The 16978-nt window shown below is 53.9% G+C and overlaps 1 protein-coding gene across 4 annotated transcripts in view; it reads right to left on the bottom strand.

Annotated features, from left to right (window-relative positions):
• Window positions 1-12568, bottom strand: part of AXIN1 (axin 1) — a 78322-nt gene extending 65754 nt beyond the window's left edge. For 2 of the 4 annotated variants that reach the window (XM_014890937.2, XM_014890940.2), the window contains exons 1-2: window positions 6102-6352; window positions 3135-4106 (exon numbers count right to left, since the gene is read on the bottom strand). In XM_014890937.2, coding sequence (XP_014746423.1) covers window positions 3135-4012 — 878 coding nt within the window. In that variant the 5' untranslated portion in view covers window positions 4013-4106; window positions 6102-6352. Of the gene's footprint in view, window positions 1-3134; window positions 4107-6101; window positions 6353-12102; window positions 12248-12335 lie in introns of those variants that run through there. The other 2 variants (XM_088174550.1, XM_088174549.1) reach the window with 2 other exon arrangements.
• Between the last annotated feature and the right edge of the window lie 4410 nt (window positions 12569-16978).

Below are 16978 nucleotides of genomic sequence, written 5' to 3'. Positions count from 1 at the left end.
CCGGAACAATTGGCAAAACTAACATAAATCTCTCAGCCTGTGTGGTTTTCAGGAGAGATGAAGGCAGAGCTGCTGGCAGGTATCACCATATGCTCTTCTCACTTTCCACCACAGAAGAAAGCAAAGGCAAGGCTGGGCTCTCCGATGCTTTGGGAGTGGGATGGGAGCCTCTTCCCACACCGAGCTAAAGACAGAGCACGAGAAACCCACCCCAGCAAAAGACACAACCAAACCACCAAGCACCGAATTTCCAAGGCTTTTGGAGGCTGTGTTTTCCTGGAGCACTCCAAAAGCAGGCTGCAGGCACGGGCTGAATTTCTGCTCTCCAGCTCCGAGGGACGCTGTCCCGGCGTGTCGGAAGAAGGTTAATGAACGATTTAGCCGCCCTCACAACCACGTTAGTGTCACTTTCGGAAGCTGCGAGTTAATGCCCGAGATCTTCGGGGGTTACCCTCTTTGAAGTTCACTGATCCATAACCAATGTCCAATTAATTTGCAGGAGCCTAACGATAATGACTATTGGCCTTTTCTGACGCATACAAAAACACAGTGGGTAACAGTGATGCTTTTGGCTTCAGGGTATTCTCAAATCTGCCTGAACATTTGCACACCTTCAAAAATATCCAGCGCTAATAACGGGTTGTTTTCTGCCGTTTGAGGAATTTTTTACATTTGTTCTCCCGAGAGCAGGGCTACTGCATCAAGATTTATGAACTTTCTGCTGGAAAAAAAAACCTGGAGCTGATTCAAGATGCTCATTTGCTAACAGAGAAATACTTCTATTGCATTTGCTTAGATTCCTCTTTATTTAGGGTTTCCATGGAAGCCAAGGAATAGAAGTTCAATCTTGGGAAGATTAAACAGGCCCTGAGATATAATGCAAAACAGCTTATTTCAACATTCCCCAAAGAAGAGAAATGAGAAATTTTTCCACACATATGCCAACAAAAAAAGAGGTTTGTGGAAATTTTCAAAATAAATTGGGATGTAGCTTTTCAAATGCTGCACGCAGCCATTGCTTCCTGCTGCAAGCAGCTTCCCCAGCTTCCAGCACACTTCCTCAGGTGAGAAAGTAAATGAACAAGAAGTCTGTAGGATAAAGATGCTACAGCTTAGAAACCAGCTTGTTCAAGACTGCTGTTGCTATATTGCATCCAGGAAGAAGGTTAATTCAACCACAAGGTCTTGCTCAAAGAGGAACAATCACCTCATAAATTAGTATCTGAGGAGTTTTTAGGATAAAAAAATGCAGAGATTATGCAGTTCAGTAGCATCTTCCATGGCAATGCTCTGGAAACCACAGAAGCTGACAGACCAACATTCAAAAATGAAAATAAATCCCTTATCTTCAGCTACTCCAGGCTGAGAAGTGACTTCTGCTCTGGTGAGAATTGTAAACATTTCCTTGCCTCCCTACCCCACAGGTCAGCAGAGTGACAGTAGCCAAAATGACAGGCTGTTGGACACTACAAATTAATAGCCACACATTTTCTCTGATCTCCCTCCTCCAGGTAAAGATTTATTTCACGTTGTTCCAATCTCCTATGAAAATGCCCAGGACTGATGAACTCTACTTCAAAACACTTCTATTTCACAGCACATTTCTTAAACCATTTTACAACCTGGCACAGATATATTCTGATAATGGGTAAAGTGCACCTTTTTCTTGAAGCTGGAGCTTAACAGCTCAGTTAAGCTGAGCTTAGTGTGCTCAGTGGCACACAGGATTTACTACCTGGTCTGGTAAGGAAACTAAACACAGCTGACCCTCAAGTTATTTTCAATCTTAACACCATTATTGTTTAAATAACAAGATACTTAAATCGTAGAATTTCCTAATCGTTTATGGTGAGCACCCAACTGCTCAGTGAAATGCACTTCAAGACATATTCAAGGTTTTTATTAATTTCATGGGAAAGTCCCAAGACACTGGGATTTTTTTCTGACTCCTGATTAAAACAGCAGGAGCCCACATGAATTCCCTTTTTTCCCCCTCCCCAAGAGTTTCACATGCAGCATTCCCTCCTCAAAATCTGTAAGAAAACAAGAATCAAACCGAGAACATTTTGCCGGCTGAAAAACACCGAGACCTTGCGCGGGGTGGGATGCGCTTCCAGCTGCCAGCCTAAAGGGATGGCCGAGGGAGATTAAACACAGAAATGCTTTTCATAAGGCAGGAGGCTTTGAAGAGGACAGTTCAGCTACTTCATTTCGTAATCTTCACAAAGCGTCAGATTTTAGCCTAAGCAGGTCCTAAAACAAGGAGATTTTATTTAAAAAAGGGGGAAAAAAAAGTAGGAATGTGTTCTGGCCGGGTTCTGTTGATTCAGCAAGGGTTAGACACACACATGCTTATTGATCCCAGAGAGCTCCCTGCTAAGTTAATTGTCTGGAATTTTAACTGAGCTCTCAGCAAGTTTCAAAATCCATGTTGGCTGGAAGTGGGTGGGGGACCCAGAAAAAAACAGGCTGCAGAACTGTGCAAGTCCTACAGTTAAAAAAAACCAGCAATTACTTTCATGAAGGGAAGAGCTTCAGCAGGGCATAGTTTTAACTGGATTTGGGGATTCTGACTCCGACACCGCTAGAATTCAGTGTTGGAAATCTCATATGCAAAGCAGTACCATTATCAGGGAGCACCATCAATGCTGCTTCACTCCTACCCACATCACCAAGGTGAGGGTATCTATCTCCTGCGAGCTCCCAATTGTGGCTCATGACAATTGCTACACAGGAAGTGTCACCACCAGCTGTACCTGCCCATGTTACATTACCTGAACACTGACCTGCTGGTGCAGGCTATGGAAAACTTGTTTCTGCAGCTTGCAAGTGCATGAGGGCTGCCCATGATTTTGCACTGCCTACCAAGCCCTACCTGCCTCCAGAACATCTCCAGCAGCAGTTTCTCCAGGTGAAGAACATGCTGCAGAGATGATCTGCCACTCTCAGACAGGAACAGCTAAAGACATCTTTAAACCAACCTGCGATAAGTTTCGAACAAAGCTTTGTACTCCATCAAACCACTCAGCAATGCCATCCTGTACCAACGTGGATGCTTCCAAGCACCTATGGTCTTCCAAGGTTTCTCATGTCCCCCGTGCCCATGGCAGCTCCCAGATCCACTGCCCACCTACCTGAACTCCCTGCCCTCGCTGTAGCGCCGGGCTGAGGCTGCGCGTTGTGTGGCCGTCTCCAGGAGCAGCTTCTGCGTGAGCCTGCTGGAAGGCGCCGAGTCCCTGCTGGCCTCGGGCTCGGCCTCTTGGTCACACTTCCACTCCTCATCCTCGTTCAGAGTTGGCAGATAACCAGGTAGCCCTTTACCTGTCCCAGACCCCGAGCTCGGATCGCTATAAATTTTTGGACTTTCCCCACCTGTCCTTGTGTATTCCAAATAAATATCCGACTTAAGGAACAAAGGGTAGGTATTGTCTTCTATCATGCACTGAATCTCCGTTTGGGCCTGGTCAAACATGTCAGGGTCAATCTGCAGTTTCATGACACAGTCTTTGATGAAGCTTTTTGTGGCCGGTTTGATCTGCCGGGACACAATGCCATTGTTGTCGAGGATGTATTTTTTGTAAATGGCTTTTGCCAGCTTGAGTCTTTTTTCCTCATTAGACACACATGGCTCCAGCTTCCTGAAGCCACTGCAGGCAAACCAAAAGTCCAGCAGATCTGCACAGTCCTCCTGTTTCAGGAAAGTCCTGAAGAGGTTGATGCCATCTTGATCATCCAGCAAGGAGTGCAGTGACTCGGCCCACTTCAGGTAGGGTGGAGTTGGCGAAGCGCTCCCCTCGGGCTCGTACCCCAAATCCAAATCGGAGCGCCTCGGTGTTGCTGTGGACGTCTCATTTCTGACCACATCACTTTTACCGGAGTAGAAGCCATGGCTAACTGGCCTTGGGTCTGTGGACACGAGCTCCCCCTCCTCACCAGGAACCGGTGGCCTTGGAGCATCTTCAGTGAAGCTTCCTCCGAGGTCCAAGGGGAAGCCTTTCCCCTGGATATTCATTTTTCTGGTCCTTGCTCGCGTGGGAGCAGTGAGGGATGAGTGCCAATCTCAAATCACCAATATTTGTAGCTCCAAGGTGAACAAGTTTGTTCGGCTGAAACAGATGAGGAAAAAATAAGCGAGTATCACTGGAAATAAACACTGTAATACACAAAGTAGTGGTTATGCTCTGCACCGTTACTGTAACTAACACCTCTTTTTGAGCAGAATCAATGGCTTGGTAACTTCTGAGAGCAGTGAATCGAGCTCAAACCAGAAAGAGGTTAAAAATGACAGTTACAGAATATCCTGTAAAAATACAGTTACATACAGAATTTGGAATCACTGATACAGCTGACACCATGCTTAAACACCAGCCAGTTTCCCAATACTGGTTTATACATGACCCTGGCATGTAGCAGCCCATATGCAAGAGATCCATACTCAGGTACCACAGGACACATGCCATCTTCTGCACTGCCACCAGCTCCTCTGTACTGCCTACCTGGACAGGACATACACCAGATCATACTAAGGCAACACGTTTTTATCTGACTACGAATCTAGGAAATTCTTATCCTTAAACAGGAATTTAAGGCTTGTGAAAATTATTTTTAAAGAACATCCAGTTAGTCCTGAAAGCGGGGCTGCACCTTAATCAAACACAGGTGGCTTTCGTATGCTCAAGTGACATACCAGAGCCACATTCCTCACAAATCTCTGCGTTTCAGAAATACGCCGCGTCGCCTCGTCTAGCTCTAGGGGAATCCAGATGCATCGTTGACCCTAATATTTTGGGCATCTGGAGTGCATTCTTGCTTCAGATGGGCATGTTAGTGCAGGAGCTCAGTTCTAGCACTGCTTTTTGTAGGCAAGCCGTTGAGAAAAGGTTCATTTACGCTAACAAAATTGTATGCTACAAGCCTGGGAAAATTTCAGGTCATCAAAGGAAGATGAGAAAACCACCTTGAGAAGGAAACCTGATCAAGTACGATGTTTTTAAAGAGCAACGAGTCAATATGGAGGATGGAAGGTATGGGGAAGGCAGAGAAGGAAGAAAAGGGCAATCCCTGGGTTGCTACTTCTGCTGCTCAAATTAACCTCATCATTTAAAGCAAGTAGCAAAAGCCTTCTGTTACAGAACAGCCTCCGCCTCTAAGCCCTAAGTACTGCAAAGCACCAGCATCCTCACAAATTACTCCTTAACGCTAGATTAACTCAATTGCATGTAAAAGCACACCAGGAAAGACACATTTTAGCTCGCCCTCCCTCTCAAAGCAAAGCCCACACCAACGAACATCTTTGGGATGCTTTACAATTTTCCCCCCCATTTCCTGATCCTGGCTAAACCAAGAACTGCCGCCGATGTCGTGCCTGTCCTTACAGCCCACCTGTCCATCGTGAAACAACCCGGCGAGCCCAGGAGCGGCCAGCGAGGATGGCTGGGCCCCGTGAGGAACGCGGCAGGAGCCAGCGCCGCGCTCCCACCCGGCCCGAGCCCCCGGCACACAGCCCCTACCCTGGCACCGCGGGACGGGGCTGAGCTCTGGCACCGTGGGGCGACTCTGGGTGGTTTTCAGCCCGATTCTGGAAGCGACCGCAAGCTTTGCCCCCCCGTTTGCGGCGCAGGTCCCCAGTGACCCCCGGCCGGGTGAAGGGGACCCCCGGGGCAGCGGCACCGCAGCCCCGCAGCCACGCCGGGCATTGTTGCGGCGGGGCGGCGCTGGCTCCGCGCCCCGGCCGGGGCAGCCCCGGGGAGCCTCCCGGAGGACACGCGAGGCGCCCGGCCGAGCCGCCCGCCCGGCTCCGGAGAGGATCCCCGGCCGGGCCGCGGGAGGCGCGGGGCCGGGTGGGCTCCGGGGCGGCCCCGCCGCTGACAGGGCGCCGCGCGGGGCCCCCGCCGCCCCCCGGGCAACTTCGCGGGACCCGGCCCGCGCCGCCCCCCCGCCGCCGCCCCCGGCCCCGCTCGCCCTCCCGGCCCGCCCGGCCTCCCCCCGCAGCCGGGGCGGCCTAGCCCGGCTCGGCCGCCCCGGCGCGGCCCCGCGCTCCCGCCCGCGGCGGCCTCGGCGCGGCCTCGGCGCAGGGCCTGGGCCGGGGCCGCCTCACTCACCCGCGCGGAGCGGCGGCGGCGGCCCGGGGCGGCGCGGGGCCCGGCCCATGCGGCTCAGCGACGGCGGCGGCCCGGAGGGGCGGCGGCGGCACAAAGCGGGCGGCCCGGGACGCCCATGGCCGCGGCCGCAGGCGGGTGGCGGCGGCGGGGAGCGAGAGCAGCAGCAGCAGCAGCAGCAGCAACGAGCCGAGCCCCGCTCCGCTCCGCTCCGCCTGCGCCGCTGCCTCCCAGCCCGGCACGGCGGCTCAGCCGCGCCCCCCGCGCCCCCGCCCGGTACTGCGGGACCGGCGGCCGGAGCGGGGCGGAGCGGGCCCGGCCCGGCCCGGGGAGGCGGCGCGGCGGCACATGGGGCCCGGGGCGGCTGCAGGCCCCCGCACTCGCTGCGGGGCCGGCCCGGGGCAGCGCCGAGGTCCCGGCTCGGAGAGGCCTCGAGCCCTGGGAGCCGCAGCACATTGCCAAGTGTACGGGCTGGGCTCTCCGGACAGCTCCGGCACATGGCCGAGGCTGCGGGCTGGGCTTCCCGCAGAGCCCCGGCTGGGTAGGCACCTCAAGGGCTGAGTGGCTCCAGGGCTTCGTCCGGCCGTGAATGAGGGGAGCCCGTGAGCATCCCGGGCAGACACAGCCCCAGAGAAACTTCGGAGACCGCCAGGGTCTCGTCGAAGGGCTCTGCCCGGGAAAGGCATCAACCCTCAGACACCACCGGACTCCACGGCTCTGTCCGTGTTAAACACCGTGACACACCCGAGTTTTGTCCAGTTTGGACCACACACCATGGGCCTGGGGACGTAGGGGCACCGGTCCACCAGCCACTCTTGACTCCAACAGCAACTAGAGCTGGTTTGGAGCCTGCAGCCTGTGTCCTGCTTCTCTGAGCTGAGCAACAGCCGTGGGGAGAAATCAGGGACTGTCCAAGAGGTGGCACTGCGTGGACTGGAATGGGTCAGACCACGTGGAGACTCCCCAAAGCGGGGATGTTTAGTTATGGGAGCAGGGTGCACCAGCTCTGAGGCTGCAGTGGTGGGGGACACTGAAGGGAAAAGTGGATTGCCCGATGCAGAGATCAAATGAGAGTAGCACGACAGAGAAGTGCAAAAGCATGCATCTGCCCTGGAAAACGGTGATAGACTCCAAGCCAGACCCTAGATACCGTCCCAAAGCTGAACAAACAAGCCACTAGACAACTCTCTGGAAATCAGAAATAGCTCAGAATGATTTCCAATAGAAACTGTTTCTGCTTTCTTATGCGATGACGCTACCACAGTTGCCTGCTTCAGTGCATTTAGGGAACACTTTTAGAAATGTAACATTTTTTTTCCCAGTTTTGTGAAGCTCCCAAATACCCACTCTGGGCAGTAACATTTCCCATCCCACCCCAGCACAGAGCCTGGCAGGATGATGTGGCTCCTTGCACTCTCTCATGTGAACAATGCTCGGAGCTGATTTACACGTAGCAGTGCAATACTGATCTCAGGCGTAATAATAGAAAAGCTGATGTGGGATTCAGCTGGTAAAGAATTAAAGGATGGGAATATAATTAATGCAATCAGCCTAGTTTCCAGAAAAAAGCTCTTGTCAAACTGTGATGTCATCCTTTGAAGAGATTACAAGTTTGGCTGATAAAGGTTATGGCATAGAAATAATAGACCTGGGCTCTGTTCAGGCATGTGACTTAATCCGTATACTATTCTGATTAAAAATTAGCACAATACAACATCAAGAGGGATACCTTAAAGGGGCTGAGAGCTGGCAAACTGACAGCCATCAATGGGGAATCCCTGCAGAATGGGAGCGAGCTCAGTGGGTGTCCGGGCTTGGATGGGAAGCCCAGTGCTATTCAGTATTTCCATCAATGGTCTAGAAATAGATTAAAAAACCCTGCTGAGAAAAACGCCGGGGTGAGGGAAATGAGAGGGGCAGGAGACATGGACGAGGTCAAGACAGCTGTAGAAAACTTCACAAGCCGAGTCCCTGGCAAATAAAACGTGCTTGAATGCGAGCAGCTGTGAAAGGGTCTGTCCACTGAACACAGGGCCCTTCTGCTGGAAACCTGGGATCTGGCAAGGACAGACTGGGGGGGTTGTGAGGAGGCAGGAGGGATAATGTGGGAGGAGCAGTCTTCCCATGGGAGATGTCCAGCTGGGACAGGACTGGGTGCTACAGCAGGAGGGTTCCAGCATCTGTGTTTTGGAAAGGTTGCTGAGGAATCAGGAGAAGGTGAAGGAGAGTTAAAAGTGAGTCCTGCTTTGCAAGGGGGTAGCTGAGGCCTGCAGCCTCCCTAGCAAGTTTAAAGGAGCCCCAGAGATGCCTCTGTTATAGCACTTCAGCCACTTTTTGGGTGAGAGACAATCAGGTGTTAGAGAGCTTTTCATCTCCCAAAGAAAGGCCCAGCAAGGTCCATGGCTTAAACTGAGTTCGTTTGTTCATGGCTTGAACTGAGTTCATTTGAGAAACCAGAGCAAGATTTCTCCGTGGCAAGGGAGAGCCCGAGGTGGTGGGCGATGAGTTTGGGTGCAGCAGGATGCAGGTGGTTGGAGTGCTGGGGCTTGACATGCCTTCCCTCATGCTGCCATCCTTCCCTGACCTTCCTTACTGCTCCTCGGGTTGGGCTGGAGCTGGGGAGGTAGGAGAAGTGCTGGAGGCTCATCTTACTCCCACCAGTTCCTGGCACATTCCCCCAGCTCAGGGGACAGAGCCCAGAGCAAGGACCAGCCCACTTCCCACCCCCAGGCACACAGAGAGCCAGGGGGCCTCCAGACCAGCTGGAATGTCCCTTCCAGCAGTGCAGGATCACTCTGTGCCTGCTCCCAGGGAAAGCAGAGCCAGCACTACCCTGCTCCAGCAAAGGCAGCTGCCCCTTCCTAGGCCAGAAGAAGCAAATTCCCACAGGTCGATGCCAAGCCTTCACGGTGCTTCATTATTTTCTGGTCCTCTAGCAGGGATGCTCGGGGCTGAGAGAGCCATGGGCTCCCTCTGGAGACCCTTCTGTGCCTTTTACCCCTCATATGTCTCATGACAAGGAGACTTATCCCTGCACTCTAGTGGGGGCCAAAATCACTTACTTCCAGATTTAACTGAGGACATCAAACAGGTGATAAACCACACTGAGCATTCCTGGCCACGTGCTGGTGGAATCAGACTGCAAGGTCTTTGAGGCCAATTAACCAAATCTGGTTATTTTCCCTTCTTAATTAGCTGATTGTCAAGCTCTGCCTTTTACCCCAAATATCATCCTTACACCAAAACTGCCACCACCAAGATGGCAGCAGTGTTTTGGTGCACCCCTGGTGTCACCCTGCCACTGAGGCTGGCCCCATGTGAACCTGGGATGCTGGACACTTCCCAGCTCCCAATGCACACATTCCTTTCTGCCTGGAAGAAACAAACAGCAAACACTGGAGAAAAAGAACGGCTCTCAGCCTTTGGTCTGAAGAATCTGTGCTGCATACAGGCAGCACTTCTGCAATTCCAGAATCTCCTTGCAAAGGGACTGTTCTGTAGCACCCTTCCCTCCTGCCAAGGTAGCTTGGGATCGCAAGCCCTCCAAATCCCATCTGCAGAGCCTGAAACCGCTTGGATCAGCTTGGATCAGCTTCAGCACTGACTGAAATCCTCCCAAATGAATTCTCCTCTTTGTAGCGACTCGCTGAGTCGCCCAGGCAAGGTGGGCCTGACGCGGTGCTGAGGGGTGATGGCTGGTGGGCTGGCAGCACACAGCGCTCCCTTCCAGCCGCAGGGATGTGCGGGGGTGGGAGCCGCGTCCCTCCGGCGCGGGCAGATTCGGGAGGGAGCGCACTAGATGGTGCTGTTCAACCTTTGGCTGCCATTTAAAAGGCTCCTGCAAGGGCGTAAGCGATGCCGAAATTCGGTGTTCTTATTTTCAAAATCCTTTTTGGAACTAGGGGATAAATAGAAATAATCTGAAATGTGAGGTCCTACACTGATCACTGCCAGAGGCAAAGGACAGCTGGCTCACAGGGGTGTTCTGCCTCCCATCTGTGCCTGCAGCACCCTCAAGGCTGAGGCAGGACCCGGGGTTTGACTATAAGACCAGTGATGACCGAAGAAAATAATGATTTAAGGATTTAAATAAAAAATATTGCCAAGAAAATAATGGGGTACAAGAGGGGGATGACAGCTCTCTCTTGGCTGCTGGCAAGAAAAGGAGAAAAAATGCATTAGCATTCAAGATAAAAGTATTGGTGTTGTGGCACCAGGAACCCAGAGCATCCCAAAGAGCTGAGGGGACAAGCAAGCAGAGCCACAGGATACGGCTGTCAGGAGAACAAAGCAGAGAAGTGGCCATGGATAGGGCTGGGAGCTGGATGAGAGTGCCTGCCTCACTGGGAGGGAGGGATGGATGGAGCAGATCTCAGTGTGGGCAGTGAAGATGCCTATGGACAGCTGTGCCAGGCCTGGGGGCAAGAGTGGAAGTGAGTGATGCTGATTTCAACCACACAGCATCCCTTCTTGCAGGGTCTGAAGATGCCTGCCCACCTGGTCATGTCAGCCTGCCAAAGCATCCGTGGAGCTGCGGGTGCAGGTCCCACAGGCAGCCTGGGTGTGCCTCCTTTTTTGGATCTCCTGGCTCAAGGAGGCAAACACATTGCTTCTAATGCTGGGTAAAAAGGATGAAACACTGTTTGGACACCAAGTTTATGCCTTTTCACTTAGATCCTGCTCTTTCATAAAGCCCATGGTGGAGCCTGTTCCAGGCAGTGGGAAGCTTGCAGGGCTTGGCTGTTCTGGCCACTCAGATCCTTCCCCTCCAGAAAAATCATCCCAGTTTCCCTGTTCACTTCTGTTCCTACATGGGTGCTTGCTTGCAAATCCCCATTTTATGCTAGGGTACAGGCCTGTAGCAGGTGGATGGGGCAAAAGCTTTACTGCTCATATCAAAAATAACAAAAACTGTAGCCAGCGTGACGTTCTTCCAGGAATGTAGGGGGAGGAGGGCCTGGACAGCTAAGGCAGCTGTCTGAACTGTCTTTTTCTGCTGCCAGGGTTTGCCCATGGTGGTGCAGATGCCCAAATGGCAGATGGAAACCCCAGTACATAACCCTGAGCCCCTGCAGTGTCCCAGCACCCTGGCCTGTTCTCCCAGGGGTTTGCTCTGCCTTCATCTCCAGGTGTTTCTCTTTGTGCTTGCCCTGGCATCAGCCTTTCTCCCAGCTCTGCTTTGCCCTTCCCACTGGATTACAGAGCCCCCAAACCCGATGTTTCCCCAAAAAAAATCACAGACAAGCTTATGCTGTGACTTGAGAGGCTGCTCTGGATGCACTGGTCACCCAACACCCTCCTCGCAGAGGAGCTTGACACGGACTTTTGTCTTTCCTCACTTCTGTGACCCAATAACCACCAGCCCTCAGAACACCCCAGCTCCTTTCTGACTGCCAGTCACTTCTAGCCTCATGTTTTGGGGTCAGGACTGGAGTTTTGGTCAAAGCTTTCCCCATACTCCTTCCCCTCCATTCCAGCCAGCCCAGGGAGAGTCACAGCAGCTCATGGCCACTCTCCTCTGCTTGGTTTGCACCATTCATAACCCCAGTAACAGCCAATGACCATATCAGCTAATGTTCCTCTCCCCTGGCTGGGCTAAGCCCAGTTTGCTCACATGGGCTTCTCTTCTCACTCCTGTCCCACCCAGATAAGCCCTGGGCTCCCATCCCAACTCAGGGCTGTGCCATAGAAGTGTATGAACTGATAAACTGATAGAGGTGCCAGACCCTTGGTGTGTCCCCCAGCCTCCCCACCTGGCCTCTCTGCTGCTTTTGGGGAAAGGTTCTTATATCTGGCAGAGCAAAGAGACCCTCACAGACCCCTGCTAGATGGGAGACCCTGCCACATCCCAGACCCTACAGCTCCCCTGGTTTTGATCAACTTTCTCTGCCAAAAGCAATGGCACAGGAGCTCAGCCAGCATCACCAATGCCCAGTGCTCTTCATCCCCAGCCAGTGAAGGTGAGCACCCCCCGAGGACACCCCACACACCTTCCTGCACCCACCTTTGGGGTCCAGCCCAGGCCTGTGCCCTGCACTCCTGCCTCTCCATGCTCCAGACCACCAGGCTCGCTGCTCCTCTCGGGGTGCCAGGGGTGGGATACCGTCCACACACATCCCAGAAACGCCACTCTGTGGAGAGAAGAGATATCAGCTTGTCCCTGCTGGGACCACCCTACCCAGGAGATGTTTGCAGGGGAGCAGGGCCGGGCAGGAACACCCTGTGCTCCCCACTCACAGGAGTGGAATCTGTTCCCATGGTCCTGAAGGACACACTTCACATCTTGCCTCTCTGTAAGAGGGTGATGTCTGGAGCAGGGTGAGCTCTGTCTTGAGCACGGAGCCTCTGGGGTGGTTATCCCTGCTGAAATGATCCCAGCTTACAGAACTGAGGAAGGAGGGAGCAGCAGTGTCAGGGGACAACCCTGTCCCTGGTTCCCAAGCCCCACTGCAGAGCCAGGGCCCATCCACCTGCCCGGGCCATTGCTCGCCCTCTGCCCCAGTGTCCCCACGGCGGGATGGGATGAGAAGAACATGAGGAACAGCTGCATGGAAACAGCAGGGTTATCCCAGAGCAGCCTGTGATAATTCAATCTGCTTGATTCAGCTGGGGAGGAGGGATTTCCTTTACCCAGCCATCCGTGACTGTGACTTGGGCTGCTGGAAACTGGGGGAAGTCTGGTCAGTGCAGAAATATGGGCTGCTCTGTTTTGTAATGCTGGGCAAGATCTTCTGGCTTAGCTGTGATCGCCAGCTCAGCTGGCAAGAGCCACCTCAGTGCTCGGTGGTGCCTCAATGTGTGTCCTGCAGCCCCAGCGTTTCCAGTGTGACCCTTTGGATACGATCTCCATCAGCAGTGCAGCTTGGAGAGCTGGTCCCCACGTTCCCGGCTCACTCCTACTGGAGGGTCAGCTCTCCCAAAGGGAGCTGCCAAAGTTTTTGTGACAAGTACCGCCCAGTGACTATGTTTTGGCAAATTTTCCACCTCTGGTGGCCAGGCAGTGGCCAGTTGGACACACGCTGCTGTTTCTCTGTTCTCTCCTGGGATGACTCTGGCTGGCGGTGCCTCTGCTTTGACGAGGCTTTCCCCGGAGATGAGGCAGATGTTCAGGGAGCTCTCTATCCCGCAATTTTGGTTTGTTGTGAGTCCACCTAGTGGCCCACGGGTTTATGGTCGGCTTTGCTGGGTGCAGGGAGGCTTGTGAGGACATCTCAGGAACTTTCACGCATCCAGGGCAAGCTCTAGAAATAATTTCACCTCTGCACTGTGCCTGACAGGTACACTTTATGTCCCAGCTCAACGTTGTCCTTCACCAAGAGAGCTCTGAGGCCACGAAGTGACAATGGTAGCTGAGGTTGTGGCTGGTTTGCTGAGGTCCAAACCCCAGCCAGCCCTGGGCAAAGGGTCCCTGTGATCACATCGGGCACTGCTGGGGGAAACCCCACAGCATTTCCACCCCTTAATTCTCCTGCAGAATGATTTTCTTAGCCTCAAACTCCTCAGACATGGCATCAGATGCCTCAAACACTGCTCTGAGTGATCCCATGCCCTGGGGAAGTGTTGGCTCTGGGTGCCCAGGCAGCCCAGCAGCCAGAATTGAATTGCCACTGGCAGCTAATTGCCAGTAGCAGGCTCCTGGTTGCTCTCGTGTCAGGCAGGACAGCTGTGCTGGCAGGGGGACACAGTGTGCCAGCCAGAGCCCTCATGGGCCCTTCTGTGGCACAACACTGTGTGTGCTGCAGGACCAAGTGTATTCCAGACCAGGGGGACAGGCCAGCCCCGGTGGGGGACCTCCAGTCCTGGCAGGACACTTCTGGCAGCCTCTGCTCTTTCAGGTCTCTGGTGGGATAGCCACACACCCTCTAGGATCTGTCTTTACCCACATGGAGACTCCAGCCTTCATCACCCCTTTCCCAACCTCCTGCTTCCCAGCAGCACCTTGAAAATCCCCAGCTGCAGGTGGGGTTGTCCTCCTTGGCCATCTTCCCTCTGAGGTGGCCCTTCCTCAGAGCAGCCATCCTGTGCCACCTCCCCAGCCAGGGCCACCCCTCCTGGCTGAGCTGGGGGATGGGACCCCTGCTCTGGTGTGTCACCAGCACCCAGGGAAGGTGGCCAGAGCTCAGTACAGGCAGGTCCTGGAGCCCCTCCAACCCAGTGATCTGCCTGAGGGTCACTGGAGGTTTCCCTGGAGGGCTCCTCCTCCATGGTGGGAGTGAGTGGGACAGTGCCAGGAAAGGCTCAGTGCTGATGGACACCAGCTGAGGTCCTGACCAGCTAAAATTCTGGACACAGCCCAGCACTGCCTGGGGCTGACCTGCTTCCTCCTGCAGGGAACAGTCCTGGCTGATGAGATGGGGGTGCCATTTGTCCACACATTTAGGGGAGAGTCTCCAAACTCTTCTGCTGCTTTAACTGCCCTAGCACAAGCCCAGCCCAGGAGGTTATCTTGGCATTGACCCATCTCAAGGCTTTCCAGCATGAGGTGAACAGATACAGAAAGTGTTGGTCTTATCCTGACAGAAAACTGGAGAAAATGCTCACAGAATCATTCACTGTGGGAGGAAGCTCAGAGAAGTGAGGCGTCTGTATTTGGAGGGATTCAAGACTTGTTCCACAGCCAAAGCAAACCAGCACTGGATGTCAGCCACGGGATTCCCTGTCCCCTTCTGCCAGTGCTTCTGGGCCTGTCACCCGTGCTCACCACTTGGCAACTCTCTGCCTGGCTGCCTCTCTCCTAAAATCTCCCCTTCCTGTGCCAGGCAGGTGAACCACAGCAGAGCCAAGTCCTCTCCAGGACAGAATGTCTGGGAGCAGGGGAAATCGTGGAATTGTGATCGTGAGCATCCCATGGCATCCCACTTCCCTGGGGATGAGATTGCAAGAACTGCTCCTTGGAGATGTGAGCATCAGGCCAGGCAGCTTTGAGTGCCCCTTCTCTTCCAGAAGCCAAACCTTGGGCTATCTTTCATAGAAGCTGCTTCCCAGCCCTTTGTCCCCTGTCCCCATCAGGACGTGGAGGCTCCTGCTACTCCCTGGCTCTGCAGGGCTGGAGACACCACCTGGTGTCCAACCACCTCACACCCCTCGTGCTCATGCTGTGTCCCTCAGCCTGTGCAGCTCCTCTCCCCTACAGTGGGAGCTGATGGCAGCCAGACCCTGCAGCCTGGGCCATCTCAGCTCAGGGCTCTCCTGATATTCTTCCAGAGAATAGATTCCCACTTTGATTGTCCTGCTGGGCATTCTCTTACCAGTGCACCTCCTCAGAAGTCCTGCCATGGACACATGCTGGCTGGCACAATGACCAGCCTCCAGAGAACCCATGGCTGGCAAATGTGAACAAATCCAACCTTGTATTGTATTCCATCCTGATTCTTTATAGTTACAGAAGCTTTGGGAATGCCTTGGTCATGATCAGAGCAACTGTCTGGGTTGGGCAGGGAGGCTGAGTGAGTCCCCACTGCACTTCAGCCTTCCAAAGAGCCTCTGCTTCAGGGTGGCATCCACATCCCTGACTCCTGTCCCTTGGATCCCTTGATGGATCCCTTGGATGGACTGTCCAGGGCTGGTGACTCACAGCTTTCTGCTTATTTGTACATCCATTCCCTGCGGTAGTTTCTGGCATTGGCCATTTCAACCCCACTGGAGGGGGACTGTAGTACTGGAGGATTCCCAGTATCTGTGAGTGCAGCAAGAGCAGAGCAGCTTGACCCGGGGCTTGCAGTAACAACCAAATCCCTGTGGGGCTGTTTCCTCCCTGGGTCACTTGTGCCTGTCAGTGCCTTGTAAGCACTATCCCAATGGATGAATGCCTGTGCCCACCTCAGAGAGCATCTGGGGGTGCAGCGAGCCCCCCAGCCTCAGGAGAGGGAGTTCTCTGCTGTCCCTTGTCATGAAGACAAAACGCTGGGAAAGCTCTCTGGGCTTTTTGGAAGTGAGTCCTTTTGGTTTTTCCATTGCTGTTTCCTTTCCATGTTCTTACTGAAGATCCTCATGGCTACACATGAGCCCCTGGCCTTGGATGGCACTGAGCTAACCACAGCAGGAATAAGAACATTTTGGACTCAATGGCATCCTAGGAGGGCCATGGGCTCCTGAGTGAGGTCACACCCACCAGACACCCCAGTTCCTTGCTGTGCAGAGTTCCCTGCTGGCTCAGCCCCATCCTCATCTCATGGCCACCAATGCCTGTCCAGCCATGTAGTTCACAGATGTTTTTGATCACTGTGGACCCAGCCTGGCCATCCATGGACCAGGTGTGGACCCTTGCCCAGAACCGCCCCAGAGGAGCCCATTGCTCAGGACAGGCCATACCCAGTGCCTGGAGGAGGTGTGTGGCTGGTGTGCCCTGCTCACCTCCATCATCCACAGCTGCCATCTCAACCCCTCTCAGCTCATTCCCATCAGCTCCCACCTCCTCCTGCCCAAATACCCACATGAGCCAGGCTATGGCCACGTGGTCCCCACTCATGTCCCACCTGCCCTTTGCTGCTGCTGGTTTTATTTCCTTTCCAGGTTCCTCAGCTCTGGTCTCTGCTGTGCCATAGGGGAAGACAAGGTGAGTCCAGGTGTGATCTCCACTTCTCCCCAGCAGCGCTGGCTCTTCACAGAGTGGACACTTCTATTCCCACATCAGTTGTGTCCTATATCCTTAGAGGAAGGTGATTCCCTCATCCCACGGCAACAGCACCCACCCAGGGTAAATCCAACAGCATGGCTCATTTAAGGGGGACCACCCCAGCTGCCAACTCCCCATCACCACCCCAAAACCAGGCCCACAACCAACCTGGCCTTGCAGCTTTCTGTGCCACCACTGCCCTGGGGAGGCAGTGAGGGGTGAGGGTCCCACTGAGGTCCTGGCAGGATCCTGGTGAGGTTTCAGG

Source organism: Sturnus vulgaris, chromosome 16 (assembly GCF_052056855.1).
Source record: "Sturnus vulgaris isolate bStuVul1 chromosome 16, bStuVul1.hap1, whole genome shotgun sequence".
NCBI lineage: Eukaryota > Metazoa > Chordata > Aves > Passeriformes > Sturnidae > Sturnus > Sturnus vulgaris.
The sequence above is the reverse complement of the archived record's forward strand: the minus strand, read 5'-3'. Positions and strand labels throughout refer to the sequence as shown.